Source organism: Carica papaya, chromosome 1 (genome assembly GCF_054855325.1).
Source record: "Carica papaya isolate Zhongbai chromosome 1, ASM5485532v1, whole genome shotgun sequence".
Taxonomy (NCBI): Eukaryota; Viridiplantae; Streptophyta; class Magnoliopsida; order Brassicales; family Caricaceae; genus Carica; species Carica papaya.
In genome coordinates, this window is record NC_142309.1 from 25,345,668 (window position 1) to 25,360,820 (window position 15,153).

At 34.1% G+C, this 15,153-nt stretch overlaps 3 protein-coding genes across 4 annotated transcripts; 2 read left to right on the forward strand and 1 right to left on the reverse strand.

Annotated features, from left to right (window-relative positions):
* Positions 1-2,486: 2,486 nt before the first annotated feature.
* LOC110816811 (auxin transporter-like protein 3) lies at positions 2,487-5,026 on the reverse strand. Its single transcript, XM_022045140.2, has 8 exons — positions 4,718-5,026; positions 4,409-4,594; positions 4,179-4,291; positions 3,910-4,093; positions 3,737-3,834; positions 3,422-3,629; positions 3,084-3,341; positions 2,487-2,997 (listed from the first exon to the last, which is right to left on the reverse strand). Exons 1-8 carry the CDS (start codon positions 4,871-4,873, stop codon positions 2,803-2,805), a joined length of 1,398 nt encoding a protein of 465 aa, XP_021900832.1. The 5' UTR covers positions 4,874-5,026; the 3' UTR covers positions 2,487-2,802.
* A 3,507-nt stretch (positions 5,027-8,533) lies between these two features.
* On the forward strand, positions 8,534-9,957 carry LOC110816743 (Pathogenesis-related thaumatin superfamily protein). Of its 2 annotated transcripts, none has more exons than XM_088222785.1 (3): positions 8,534-8,735; positions 8,831-9,494; positions 9,579-9,957. In XM_088222785.1, exons 1-3 carry the CDS (start codon positions 8,675-8,677, stop codon positions 9,613-9,615), a joined length of 762 nt encoding a protein of 253 aa, XP_088078911.1. In that variant the 5' UTR covers positions 8,534-8,674; the 3' UTR covers positions 9,616-9,957. The 2 variants fall into 2 exon arrangements, with proteins under 2 accessions (XP_088078911.1, XP_021900751.2); XM_022045059.2 differs by having other exon boundaries at positions 8,600-8,735; positions 9,589-9,957.
* An 857-nt stretch (positions 9,958-10,814) lies between these two features.
* CCP2 (ubiquitin-fold modifier) lies at positions 10,815-13,759 on the forward strand. The gene is made up of 4 exons (XM_088222839.1): positions 10,815-10,989; positions 11,097-11,194; positions 12,246-12,278; positions 13,345-13,759. The coding sequence occupies exons 1-4, from the start codon at positions 10,922-10,924 to the stop codon at positions 13,410-13,412; spliced, it is 267 nt and encodes an 88-aa protein (XP_088078965.1). The 5' UTR covers positions 10,815-10,921; the 3' UTR covers positions 13,413-13,759.
* Positions 13,760-15,153: the final 1,394 nt, after the last annotated feature.

Consider the following 15,153-nt stretch of genomic DNA (forward strand, 5'->3'; position numbering starts at 1 on the left):
TTTTTTAAAAAAAAAAAATTTTTTAAAGACTAAAACAGGATATACAGATATTTCTCAAATTTGATAATTACCTGAGGATGTCCAAGCACAAGGCGACGCACACATAATCTACCAATCACATGACCTGTATGTATGTACGTATATATGTGTGTGTTTATATATAAATAAATATGTATGTATGTATGTATGTATATATATAATGGGACGATCAAAAGAGACGTGGATGGATAGGACACCATACATGTGTATCCCTACCAAGTTTCCTTAATTGATTATTCAGGAACCCTCATCAACATTCTGATTCCCCTTTCCACAACACAACAACCCGCAAGCAACACAGTTTCTCATCTTATGATTGTTTTTTTTGGGCTTATTTTGATCGTCTCGCTAATATATAATATATATATACATTTATACATAATATATATACTCTGTTTTATTCTCTGCTCAGCTTGTTGGATGTTGTTTTGTGATGAGAGAAAGGCATTATTGGTTTTCCTGTCTTCATCCTCATAATTATTTCTGATCATCAATTTTAACTAATTATAATTACACTTCCTACCTGCAAAAACTGACTACTACCAAATAATTAATAAATCACCGTTCATAACTTGAAACATCACTACTTGCTTGCTTGCTCGCATGCATGCATGCATGATATGTTACACTCCCATTACATGATAGATCCCGGACATCAATTTTAGATTAGGAAGTCAAACAGTTCAGCAATCTTGTTAAAATTAAGATATATATTTCCTCGTCAACTTTTTTCTGATAATATCATGAATAAAAGTTGCACGCAATCTGCCAAAGATGTATTATGTGAATCGGATTTCACATTTGCCGTTTGTTAGAAGACATTTACATGTGATCATTATTTTTCAAAGGTCAGATCTCTTTTCCCATCTCATGAACAGTTCATAATTAGTGTGTAAGTAATGTTTATTTATAACTTAATTTAGTAACGTACTCGTTATAAAATAAGTTATTTTACTTGTAGTAACTACTAATTAACTGAACGAAATGTGTATACTTTCTTTTATAATAGATTATAAATTCGAGTTTGATAGTGTATTTTTGTGTACATATTTATTTAAAGATTATTTTTATTACATTACAATTAATGTATAAATTAATATTTAATTAATAAATATATAAATTTATTAAAAAAGAAAAGTTTTGCTTGTGCTAAAGATCATAATCATAATTAAAACAAATAACTACATATATATATATATACTTATTTTATCGGCTACCAATTAAATATAAATGAATCAATGCATACAATATCCAACAAAGTAACAAGCAAGTAATAGATATACTCGTAGTGGGTACGACCGAGTGTTGGATTGGTTTTGACCAAATTTTCTTTTCACAGACAAAGACCGAAGTCGCTTTACTTTACCAATTAACATGGCAACACTAACCACCCCCCCCCCCCCCCCCCATTCCTCCATTTGCTTTAGGTTCCACATACGAAACCACTTTTTTAAAGCTGATAAATAAATGTTTTGACGCTCATCTTATCTATACACACGCCCTAAAGACATGCGCAGTATTATATTTCTGTGTAACATCTGCACGACATTGAGAAATTAAATTAAAACGAGAGGTGAGTGAAAATGACATGTCGAAATATATCGGTGGAATTATGAAACAGATTTGATGAAGTTACAAAAGAAGTAGGAAAAGAAAGACAACAAATTAGGCAAGCGTCCAAATAGACAAGTAATTGATAAACACCACATGCCTACTTACGCCTTAAACTCATTTTAGCCAACTGGTTTGTACCACTGTGCCATGATCATGATCTATCACATGTTATTTTATTTTAGTGGGTATCTTTTAGCATCATCCTCAAATTTTTGTATATTACTAATTTATATATATATACTAGTTCAATGTTTTTATATTTTAATTTTTTTATAAAGAATTTGTGGGTCTATTTAGATTGTGTTTTTGTATATATTTTTATATATCGAATAATTAAAATGATAATTAACAATTTTAACACCCACCCATGTTGACATTACGTGTTTTCTTAAGAAAAACAATAAAAAAAGAAGAAAAGAAAAAGTTGGGTGGAAATCTCAAAATGTAAGAACCAAATCAATGTGGAAAAAGTGAAGAGAAAAGCAAAGCAAACACTTTGGGTTTGGCCACACTGTGGACCATCGTTTCGTCATCATCAACTCAAACATCCTCATTTAATGTACTAATTTCTTTGAATCATGATTATTCTTGATGGTGCGCGAGAGAGAAAGCCCGATTCACACACACACACACAAGCACACTCTGTGCCTGTCATCATTATCTCATTAGTTTATAATTAGCTAATGGGTCGTGTCAATCCTGAATTAGCTAAAGAGATTAGTTTTGTAGGAGAGTCCGCATCATATATTGTTGTTGGACATGACCTGATATGTACAAATGTATTGTATTATAATTTAATTTAATTCATTTCATTTCAATTTGGGAAACTCAAATTCATTTCAATTTGGGTGCATGATTGATGACGAAGTAAATCGCAAAGTTACAAGAAAGAAGTGTAGAATCGGTATGGGGTTGGGCATGATGAACGCCACCAAACCTTAACAATAAAACCAAAACCCATCAACTTTGGCACTCCACCCATCTAAGATTAAATAATAAAAAACCCCCCTCCCTCCTCCCAAAAAGAAAAATAAAAAGAACTAGAAAAGCCAATCTCTTTACACACTTAAAGAAATTAACACTGTATCTTAATCTGTTAATTAACTTGTTTGAAAAAAAAAGAAAAAAAAAGAAAGAGAGCAATAATATTTAAGGCTTGTGAGATGGGCACTGGTAGCACTTGGTGAATAAGCCAAAATTATGAATTTGATGAACGAAATTCAGCATGCTCGCCCATCCTCCAAACCCAAATCCAATCACAAACACCCATACCACCACAAATATGTTGATCGAGTATAATCCCGTCCATCCTCCAACCATTTTCGGTGGTCGCTCCACTGCGTTCTGTTCAAAATTAACGTTCATTATTTAATATATATTAGTAATACCCATTATTGAAGATGTAATTAGGAATGAAAACTTTGACTGACCTCTCGTGCAGCTGCAGGAGCAAAAGTGACCATGTGAGCCAAAGCAGGGATTATATAGACGGTGAAGCTGACGAGAAGAGAGCCAACTGTGGAGTTTATAGGACCGAAGAATGGGAAAATGATAGCCAGGAACCAAATGGGTATGACCACTGGTAATCTACCCACTGCTCTCTTCAACACACTTTTTGTCTCGTGTACTCCGATGAATTTTTCCCAGACGAAGTAAAGTGGAGTACACGCAAACCCAAATGTTATGAACTGTATACAAACACAAACCGATATGATCTCTCTATATATCTGTAAATATTAATTTAATCAATCATATTGTTCGTAATTACCTGGTGAATGAGCATGAGGACGACAGCAGTGTCTCTAAAACCAGACCTTGGGAGCAAGGAGAAGGCATTGGAGTGAGTGAGGAGTAAGTCTCCAAATGCCCAGTAAACAGCAGAAGCTGACGGAAGTGTGAGAGTTAACACATAAAGTGTTGCTAAAAAGTAGATTAGCTTGAACTTTTGTGGCTTCCACATCGCATGCATTATCTCCCTATCAATTTAATCACATACATATATATACACCCGTCAGAAATTATATACATATAGTATTAGCTAGCCGAAAATATAGAGGTGGGAAGTTGTTGAATGCATGCTCACACTGTCACAGCATGTCCACCAAAGGTGTATAGAATGTTGGTAGCTCCGGTAAAATACAGAACCATTTTGGCTGGCCCAGAGTGCTTCACTCCTTCCACCTAATTAATTCATAATATTGTAAATATCAATTATATAAGCATATTATATAATCCATATATATGTATATTATATACCTGGCCATGGAGGAGAGAAGCAACAGTGAGATACCAAGCAGTGTAAGTGGTCATCATGAGGCCTAAAAAAGACCACATTCGATAATTATGAAATGAAGGTATGAAAACAGTTGTTGCGCAGCAGGCGCCAAATATGTAAGTCCACGTTCTCTTGTCCAGATTGTCGTTAATGTAGTAAATATTGCTGCATGCATGCACCACCTTAATTATATTAATTAACTTAATCCAAATTAATTACAATTATAAATTAATTAATGAGATAAACATACCTTGCACAAGCAATTAGTTGAATCACGGATCCGAACAGAAGGAAAGTGCAGTTGAAAAATAAGCCTAAATTCCTCCAGTGCTTTCCCAGCAGCCCATCAAGAACTTCAAACCACTAATTATAACCCATCAAGTAACAAAACGTTAAATTATTGATTAATCGCAAAATCATTTACATAAGTAGCTAAAATTAACAAGAAATGGAAATTATGTAAGTTTGATTATAGATCACCTGAATAACATGGTTCCTGAAATCAACCTTCTCTCTCTCCTTCCTAGTTCTGTACTCAACATAAAGGACACTAATGAGATAAGCAGTCCAGCTTCCCATCAACCCATAAAACAGCTGAAATATAATCCCAGATAACATCCCCAGTTGTGAAAATGAATACGGCAACGTAAGCAGCACTTGTGCAACCTGCATAACTCATTGATTTCCAATAATCAGATTTTTGTGGGTGCGGGTCTCTCTCTCTCTCTCTCTATATATATATATATATATATATGTGTGTGTGTGTGTGTGTGTATCATGCATGCGTACCTGGTTAGAGGCACAGCTAAACCATGCATCATAGACGGATCCACCATGCCAAAACAGCTTAGATAATCTACTCTTTGACGAACGTGAATTGTCTTCTTCTCTTTCCATTTCAATGTAGTTTCCAGCAATCACAGTCTCAACCTTCTCAGAAGCCATTGTTACGGACTGAGTCTGTGGACTGTGACGGTGGTTGCTGGCGACTAATATCGACTCTTTAAATAGATAAAGAAAAGTGGGTTTCTTTCTTTTCTATCTTTATAAAGTTTCTTGGTCAATAATTGAGTCGCCCAAGTGGGGACCTGCCTTCTTCATATCCCTTAAAACATCGATATCATTGTATAATGTATTGGATTTCAACACAAGTTCCCCGATCACATGTTCATTTTTTTTTATTTATTTTTTTTTTTTCCGGATGTTGGGTATGGCTTCAGCCTTAAGCTTTTGAATTGGCGGGTGATATATCTCTCTCCCCTACGGGTGACTAAAGCTCATCTCACTCTTCTTTGTTTTTATGGGCTTGACAGGAAGGTCACGGGCCCAACCTCTCATGCAATGCACGAACGGGATGGCCCACAAAGGGAGATACCTTCTCATCACCAAAGCAACCCATGTACGCTCGTTTCATCTTCACCGCTACTAGTTCAATATATATATATATTTTTTTGTTCTTCTAATAATAATAATAATGAGATGAAGAAAAAGTTGGGTCTTTGGGAGGGGGAGGGATGGGGTGAATGATTGCTTTGAGTCGGGGGACTTTGGTGGTAAACATGATTAGCACCGCACGTGTACCAACTGGCTTTACAAAAAGATTTAACACCTTTTTCCCTCCTTTCCTCCTTTTTAATCTCTATTACCTTATTATTAGGGTTAAGGAATCAAAATTTATTAGCCTTTTCTTTTCTTTCCTTTCCTTTTGGATTGGGTTAAATTAGTCTCTTCACTTTGGCCATTAATTAATTATTAGAGAGAGGATCCCAATCATGGTTTGGTTTGGTACGTTTCCAAGACCTAATTTGGAACTCGGGCGACATGTCTAAACCATCCTCATCTATACCGTGCTTCTCCTCCGTCAAATTTGGCCATTCTATTACAGCAACAATATTTACGAAGACTGAACTTTTTTTTCCAACATTTTTCTTTCTTTCTCTACTTCCTTTATCATAATTGAATCCATTTAGTCCGTCGAACACACTCTCGAGTCGAGTCACAACTAAATTTTTAAATGGGTTTGTTTTTCAATTTAAATAAGTATCTCATTATCTCATAATTTGTAAAATTGAAGTATGTTTCCATCACTCAGCATGTCATAATCATTCCATTGGAGACTTTTTTTTTTTTTTTTTTTTTCTTTTTTTTTTTTCTTTTTATTTCTAAATTATGTGCTGTAGCTTTCTATTGGATTCTAAATATCTTTTTTTTTAATAAAGAAATAATAAGTTAAAGCAAGAAATAAGAGGGCAGATTTGAAGTCAACATTGAATACTATTAAAATCGATGGGAGGGTTATAATCATTTCATGTAGGCCAATGTTAATTATTCTGACCTTACATGTGCGGTGCAACTATGTCAAGATAATAGACTACTGTTGGATGCAGCGAAAGAAGAAAAGGAGAAGAAAATTGAGGGGACCTGAGGAGGAGAAATAGCCAGCTATGAGATGAAAGCAAGTAGCAAAATTGTACCCTCCACTTTTGACTCACGAAAATACATTTCATCCTATCTTATGGAGAAACAGATGAATCTGGTTTGCTTACCAAGTTTTTGACAACGATATATCATGTCTGTTTAATATATTTTGAAATAATGGTAACATTATTTAGCATGTGTTTGGTGGTGAATAGGATGAAATGTATAATTCTACTGTGTGAAAAAAAAAAAAAAAAAAAAAAAAAAAAATTGAATGAAAAGGTATTCAGTCTGGTGGGTCCTGGGCTTTTTAGGTTAACCTGGGTTCGATGTCAATGGAGAAAAGAAAATATTAGGGTTAGTTGGAGTGGACCTCAAGAGTTGGCCCTGTACCCAACTACACCAGATCTGGGCCAACCTCACCAGGCCTGACCATGATGAAACATAGTGTATAACAGTAAAAACAGGGAACATCTTGTAGTACAAGTTTTTGTGCGTTCTTGTTTGGAAATAGTTCATATATATATATATATATATATATATATATCTCTTGGTTTTGAAATTATATAAAGAATTTTCTTAGTTTAGTTGAATTCTCATTAAAAAATTTCACTTTTTAATTTAAATATTTCAAAGTGAATTGGCTTAGAGAATTTAATCCACATCCCTAAATAATTACATTACTTAAAAACATATCTTATTTAGATGGTTCTACAATAATTATTGAGATATAACTTAAGAGTTACTAACAATTGTGTAGTTTAACTTAATAGTTAATATAAATTTTTCTATGAGTTTGAATTAGATTATTTTTTTTATACGCATATTTATTTAAATATTATTTATGTTGTATTATAGTTAATATATATGTATACAAGATAAATTTTTATTAAAAAATTTTAATAATTATAAAATATAATAATTATGACCGAATGATTGAATAATAATGGATAATTAAAAGTTATGACAAAATTAATTTATGATAGGAAAAATATGAGTACGTTTACGTTTAGTTATTAGATGCTAAAATTATTTTTGTAACTATTTGATTTTAATTTTGGATTACCAAAAATCTTCATATAAGTGGAATTTTTGGTTAAAAAAACTACATTTATCCATAAATTAAAATTTTTATAAGCGTGGAGATGGTCAAGCATACAGTGTATCCGACACTTCTTGTGATTGATCCTTAGGAGAGGGTTACTTACCAGTGCAGAGAGGGTCTAAAGGCACATGATGGAGGATCCGGGTTGCATGGTATGTGGATGTGGCATTGAAGACGCCAATCATGTCTTGAGGGAGTGACATTAGACGAAGGCTCTTTGGCAAAAGATTATTCCTTTTAACGGTTTCCCACACTTCCTTTAGTATGCCTTTTAACAATTGGGTCTGTGCCAACTTATAAAATCAATACAATTAATATCTTTCCTTTTAGGATCGGAGGACGATATTTGGTGTTACATACTGGTTATTATGGAAGCAGCGAAACACCCTGATTTTTTATGGTTAACCGCTCAACGTGGATAAATTGATACATGACATTTTTAGAATGACTAAGTATACGTTTCAATTCTCAAGCCTTAAATCAACAATGTCGAATCGCCACAGCCAAAAGCAGGAGACACTTGTTGATCAAGATTAACACGGATGGAATCCGTCACGAGAGCAATGGCATTACCTGTGCAGGTGCGCTGAGTAAGGATAGTGATGAACATTGGCCCGGCGGACAGTTCAAGAAAATTAAATCTTGATCTGTTCTTTAGGCGGAGTTATGGGGAGCCTTAAAGGGACTCGAGCTTACTTGGATTCTTGGATCACACCATATTATCTTAAAAATAAATAGTGCACTCGTTGTTCAACTTTTAAACAAGGTGATCAATAACGAGAGACGATTGTCACAAATAGTAACTCCAACTTTTTATTAGTACTTAGAGCTTAACTCATGAAAGACTATACTGTAAAAATATAATATATACTTTGGAAAGGTAATTGAAATGGTGACTACCTGGCAAACCTGGTTTGCTTTCTTGTATTAAAAAAAAAAAAGAAAATGGTGGTAATTGGTAAAGAATAGGAGAGGTTGGCGAATGAAAGAGGAGCACGTGGGGATTGAGTGGGTCCAGATTCTATTGAAAGGTGAAACCAAAAGAGGAAGGTTGGAATCTGAATAAGCTTGCAGGAAGGGATTAGGAAAGGAATCAACAAGATTGCATTTCCCCATAATAATCACTAAACTAAACACGTATTCTTTTGCTTTATATTCTTCCTTTCCTAAATTTTCACTGCCTTCAATCTCCCTCCTTCACATAACACCGAACAGGAAACCAGATGGCCACACATTTTCATCTCCTCTCACCACTTCTCCTCCTCCTCTTTACCATTTCTTCAGGTATATCAGTTACACTTATATATATATATATATATATCTTGCACTGTTATACATAAAGGATTTATTACACTAATATTGTGTTATTAAATTAACAGGACCCAAATTATCAGAATGTGCAAGAATTTTCACAATAGTAAACAACTGTAGATACACAATCTGGCCGGCAATTACACCGGGCGAAAACTTCAACGGTGGAGGTTTTGCATTAAAATCCGGCCAATCTATCGTCTTCAATGCACCAGTTGGATGGAGCGGACGCATTTGGGGCCGAACCGGCTGCAAGTTTGACAAAAACGGCAACGGTTCATGCCAGACAGGTGCATGCGGCACGTCTCTCAAGTGTAAAGCCTCAGGCGAACCTCCAGCTTCACTTGCCGAATTTACGCTCGCAGTTCTCGATTTTTACGACGTTAGTCTAGTTGATGGGTTTAATTTGCCTGTAGTTGTTACACCCATTAACGGTAGGGGAAACTGTACGATCGCCGGCTGCGACACTGACCTCCGACCAAATTGTCCGCCGGAGCTCGCCGTTAAATCTAACGGAAAGATTATAGCTTGCCGGAGTGCTTGCGACGTTTTCGACACCGATGCATATTGCTGTAGGGGTGTTTATGGAAATCCAGTAGTTTGTCAACCTACGTATTACTCCAAGAAGTTCAAGCAATCTTGTCCAACTGCGTATAGTTATGCATATGATGATCCTACCAGTATTTTTACATGTTCAGGAACTGATTACGTTGTTTCTTTCTGCTCTTCCAGGTATGAAATAATTGGTTTTTGATGCATTTTTCTTAGTGGGTTAAATTAATTATTGGTTTAAATTTATTGAACAAGTGTTTGTAGTTGGTTTCAGGAAGCAGACGGTTTGTACTTACCATAATCAGAGGTTGGCCTGCAGCAACAATGGATCACATAGCTTCAACCAATTGAATGGAAGATGGTGGCTTCTGATGCTCGCTGCGTTGTTAATGCTTCATATGCCACTTGATTTGTGATATTGAGAAGAAAAAGAAAGGACATTGAACATTCTTTTCCTAGTGAAACTCACTCTCAGAGACTTTTATGGCCTAATTATTTCAGAGGAATATATATACATATGTGTATATATATATATATGCACACATACAGATATATGTAACCATGTCTTTGGGTAGGCCTCACAATTGGGTGAAGATAAGAATTCATTTCCTTTACTCCAATAATCAATTATTTTTAGAGCCAACAGTGATAACTTCTTGCTTGGTTTAAATCTGTATTATTTTTTTATCTTAATTATTTCATATATAAAATTAATCATAATTTACATATCTGGAATACAATCCAATTAATTTTATCTGAATATTTCCATTTAATTAAATATAAAATGATTTACAATATTATTGTCATTCAAATATTTGTTTATTTTACATTCTATTTTTATTTTGGTTGCATTAAATTAAAATCTAAATGAAACTCAATCAGTATATCAGGAAATGGGGAGAAAGACATTAAACTCAAGTTTTCCAAGAAATATAAATTTTTATTGTGCCAATTTATAAAGTCTTTTGTAGTTAGATATATTGTGATTAGAAGCATAAATACTTTAACAGAAATTGAAAAAAAAAAATTCAATTTTAAATAATAACTTGTTGTCATTATTTTATTATTATATTTACTGTTTTAATTTTTTTAAATAAAAATATATATGTTTCATTAATTAGATAATATATATATATATCAATTATAATAAATTTTATTAATAAAAAATATTAAAAATACATAACTCAGACTCGAATTTATAAATCTTTATAAAATAAGAAAAATACTAACTATTCCATTAAAGAATGTGAACGTGAACGAAGCGAATTATTAAGATCTATATTCGTACAACTAACCTCTAAGTTATATATTGAACACAGGCCTTAGAAAGTATAGGATCGGCCCAGCCCGATAATATGGGCCTAAGACTACGGAAAACTGGCTCTCCCTCTTCCAGTCACAAGCCCAGTAATAAATGACTGAAAATTCTTTTTTGATAAATAAAATTAAAAAAAAAAAATCAGCGTCATAAGTACGCAAATACGATAGGGAGACAACTGATGTACTGCTGTCTCCTCCGCTGTATATATAATTGATCCCCCCGGTTCCGTTTTCTCTGTTGGAAGGAGAAAAGATCTGTCGAATTTTACAACCCTAGAATTACAAAGATGGCGACTGGTGGAAAGGTCTCCTTCAAAGTTACTCTCACTTCAGATCCAAAGCTCCCTTTCAAAGTGTCAGTATACCATTATAAACTATCATCTCCCAATTTACCCCTCCTATTTCTCTCTATCAATTTTCGTTAAGATTCACTTCCTTTTGCCTTCAATCGCCAAATTGCAGATTTAGCGTGCCAGAGGCAGCTCCATTCACCGCTGTTCTGAAATTCGCGGCCGAGGAATTCAAGGTCCCTCCCCAAACCAGCGCCATCATCACCAACGGTAATTTCGATGCCCTTCTCCTTCTATCTTATATTTATTTGGGTTTTTTATTTTGTTTTCCCATTTTCATATCTAGTTTACATTATATATATATATATATAAATCTACCCAAACTGTCTGTAAATTTTGAAGCTCCGTTTCACTTTTGGATGTCTCTGCACCCTGCATGCTGCCAGGAAATTTGTTGTTTCTTCGGAGCCATATAAATCTTCACATTGTCTAGTTTAACGTTCAACTAGTTGGTGTGTCATGGTAATCGTTCTTATAAACATAAATACTTTTTGGTCGTGTAAAATTATGATTTATAGTTGCTTCAGTCATCTGTATATTACAAATATTTATCCCGACTATAATTGAGAACGGTGAGGGGGCTTATACGCTTGTTTTATTGAAATTGAATAGCTTATTGGCCTCCATATTTATTAGCGCTGGTTCCTCATGTAATGATTTTTTTTTTTGTTGAAATGGAGTTGTGGAATGTTAGTTTCGGCAATCAGTGTGGAAATAAATAGTTGATGGTAAGTGAGAGAATTTAACCTAATTGTGGAGTTCATGAATTGTTTTTCAAGATTGGTAAAACTCCGGCCATGAAAAGTATAGGGTGTTCTAGTTAGCGGGTTTTTCAAAAGAATCGGGGTCTGATTTCTTAATAATCAGGCAAGATATTGTGGTTGAATCCAATACAAAGAACATCTATAGTAGGTTCTCTAGTTAGCCTCTGAGTCGGAAAGCTTGAGACAACTTTGAACTGTATGTATGTCCGCCTCAATATTTGAATGCACTGCTAGTTATTAAGGAGCAAGGTATATGCAGCTGTATTTCTCGTACTCAGTCAACTTTCTTCCTTACGACAATCAAGTTTTGAAGTATTCAGTCAATTGCTGTAAGAAGCATGTGCCAACTATGTTGTCTTTTGAGTTGTCTATCTCTGTTGTTCTTTTTGAGTAAGGGAATATTCATACATACACATACAGTCACGTGAGTGCGAATATATATTGGTTATTATCACCTAAGTTCTTTTTTTCTAAATTGTTATGGACTCTTCATGCAGATGGGGTTGGAATTAATCCTCAGCAAAGTGCAGGTGAGCCGTTGATTAAACTTCACAAGTTTTTTTCACCCTCATTATATTTTTCCATCTGCTTTTTTTTTCTTTTTCTTTTTCTTTTCTTTTGGAATTTTTTTTGTGGGGTGGAGGGAAAGGAGGGTGTGCCTGCATCTATAGTAGGAGCACCAGTTTAGTGTCAATGTGTATAAAAATTATGTTTGAAGTAAGAGATAGTAACTAATGATCTGTAGCTGTTGCAAGTGAAATGTCATCGCTAAAAGAACCCACATATTTCAGCTATATAGAAAACCTTTAAACCTAGAATTTTAATATTTATTTAACAGGTTCCATAGGACGAGTTCAATGTTCTGAGATCTGAGACAATGAGTATAACGATCAGGAGTTTTTTCACTATATCTTGAAGTGGAGACTCTTTTCCAAGGGGAGCCTGTCATGGGAATATAAATTAATTTTTCTTGTCCCTTCAAATTCTGTTATATACGCTCTATTTCATTTGCTATTCTTACCATGCTTTTACACAGTTGATGGGATAATAATACCAGTTCTTTCTCTTTGATGGATGTTTTTCCCATCAAAATCCAAAATTCATTTGTTTATAGTTTAAGAAATGGGGTTTGTTAGCTTACAGCCTCCCCCTCTCTCGTGCTTTTATCTTTATATAGATTGCAGATATTGCAATCTGTATGAATATTAGATTACAAAAACATGCCCGATCATGGCTAGTCAGCCATGATTGGCTGCCATCTCCATTCCGTGATTGGCTGCAAGCTCTAATTGCTTTTGTAACTTGTCAGTCTCAGGTAGGTCATATGATGAACTTTATTATTTCTTACTTTTTGTTTGTTTTCCTGTTCAAATGGGAGAAAGCAAATTTCCCGGTGACCTCAACCCCATTCTTAAGTTTCATGTGCTATCTCAGAAGTCTTTGAAATTTTGCTGTTAGTTTATACTGCAAATATGACCTTAACTCTATGTACTGTGATTCAAGTTGTTTATGATATAGTTTTTCATTTCCCTCACATTTTAATGGTATTTAATTTTTTTTTTATATAAATTAATGGTATTTAATGAACTATCTCAGGCAATGTCTTTCTCAAACATGGCTCTGAGCTACGTCTCATTCCGCGAGACAGGGTTGGAGCTGCTTGAGTGGTGGAAGCTACATCAGTGGTAGAGGGAAGAAGATACTTTACCCTCTTTACCTAATGATTTGGACTAAATTACACCCCCTTTTTTTCATCTAAAGTTTTCTTTAAGTTAGAATGTTATAGAATCTCCTTTTTTATCATGCCTGCACAGCCATCGTCATAATCTCATAAAATACCATATAAAAGGTGACTACAATGAAATAGCGAATTTGTTTTTATTGTGGATGAGAGCATGCAATGTTGTAGATAGTACTGTCAGATTTGCTTGTCAAAAAGCTTAAACCAAAGATTCCTTGTGAGTTCTAGTCTGGCTCAGTTAATGTCCAAGATTTCCTGTTTGTTTGGTCAGTTTTTGTACTTACGAATCTTCTTTCTTGTGTTTTATGGTGTCATAAGTAGAAGTAGATTGACCCTTTTAAGGATGCTTGACTATGCACCGCTTACATGATGATGTTCTCTTCTACTGATGACCTTGAAGAGAAATGCAAGTGTTCCAACAACCTATTTTTCTCTCTCTTTTTCTCTCCTATATCATCAAAATTTTTCTTCAAATTTTTATACTGTATTTTGTACCTATATTGGTACCACAATCCAGATGTACCGGTAGAAATAGATTGACCTTTTTAAGGATGCTTGACTATGCACCGCATACATAGTGATGTTCTCTTCTACTGATGACCTTGAAGAGAAATGCAAGTGTTCCAACAACCTATTTTTCTTGCTCTTTTTCTCTTCTATATCATCAAAATTTTTCTTCAAATTTTTATACTGTATTTTGTACCTATACTGGTACCACAATCCAGATGTACCAGTAGAAATAGATTGACCCTTTTAAGGATGCTTGACTATGCACCGCATACATGCTGATGTTCTCTTCTACTGATGACGTTGAAGAGAAATGTAGTGTTTGAACAGCCTATTTTTCTTTTTCTTTTTCTCTCCTATATCATCAAAATTTTTCTTGAAATTTTTATACTGTATTTTGTACCTATACTGGTACACCAATCCAGATGTAACATGTTTTAGGTAAATTGTGCTTTAAATTATCCTATTTGTAGTTTTTGATGGTGGTATATAATCGTGTATTACAACATATTGAAAATGTAGCTATTAAGTGCTTGTGTATTCACTGGACATGTTCAATATATGATTTAAAAATGATAGAGGATGACTTGATTTTGAAGATACAAGTTGAACTTGCTGATTAGGTTAGAACCTTCTTATGTCTATGTTTTTTTTACTGTTTTATAAGTGTCTATAACGATTTAATTAAACTGAAACATAGCGTGCTAGTGTGGGTAGGGTCATTTAGCGCTAAACAAAGCTAATGTATTGATATTACATACACAGATTACTTGTGGTTTTTTTTTTTGGTAGTTTATGGGGATTGAAGATTATTGTGAGGTGAATTGAAGGAATGAGAATGAGAGGTGAGGAAACATTGTGAGATGAGAGGAGATATTTGTTGTGAAAATTGGCAATATCAGAGGTGGTGATTCATGTCTTCGACCTTTTTGCATATAAATTCTTACTTTTCTTTTCTCCTATCTTTATGTCATGATCAATTTGCATCAATTATGCATTTTAACTCAAGCAAACAAGTCGGTAAAATATAGTTTCTCATCAAGATTTGTGATTGAACTAGTAACACGTCTAGCTAGCGTCATCATAATACTAGTTGGAAAGGTAAAATATATAGTAAGGTAAAATATATTGTAGTTCTTTATTCTTTTTTGTAATCA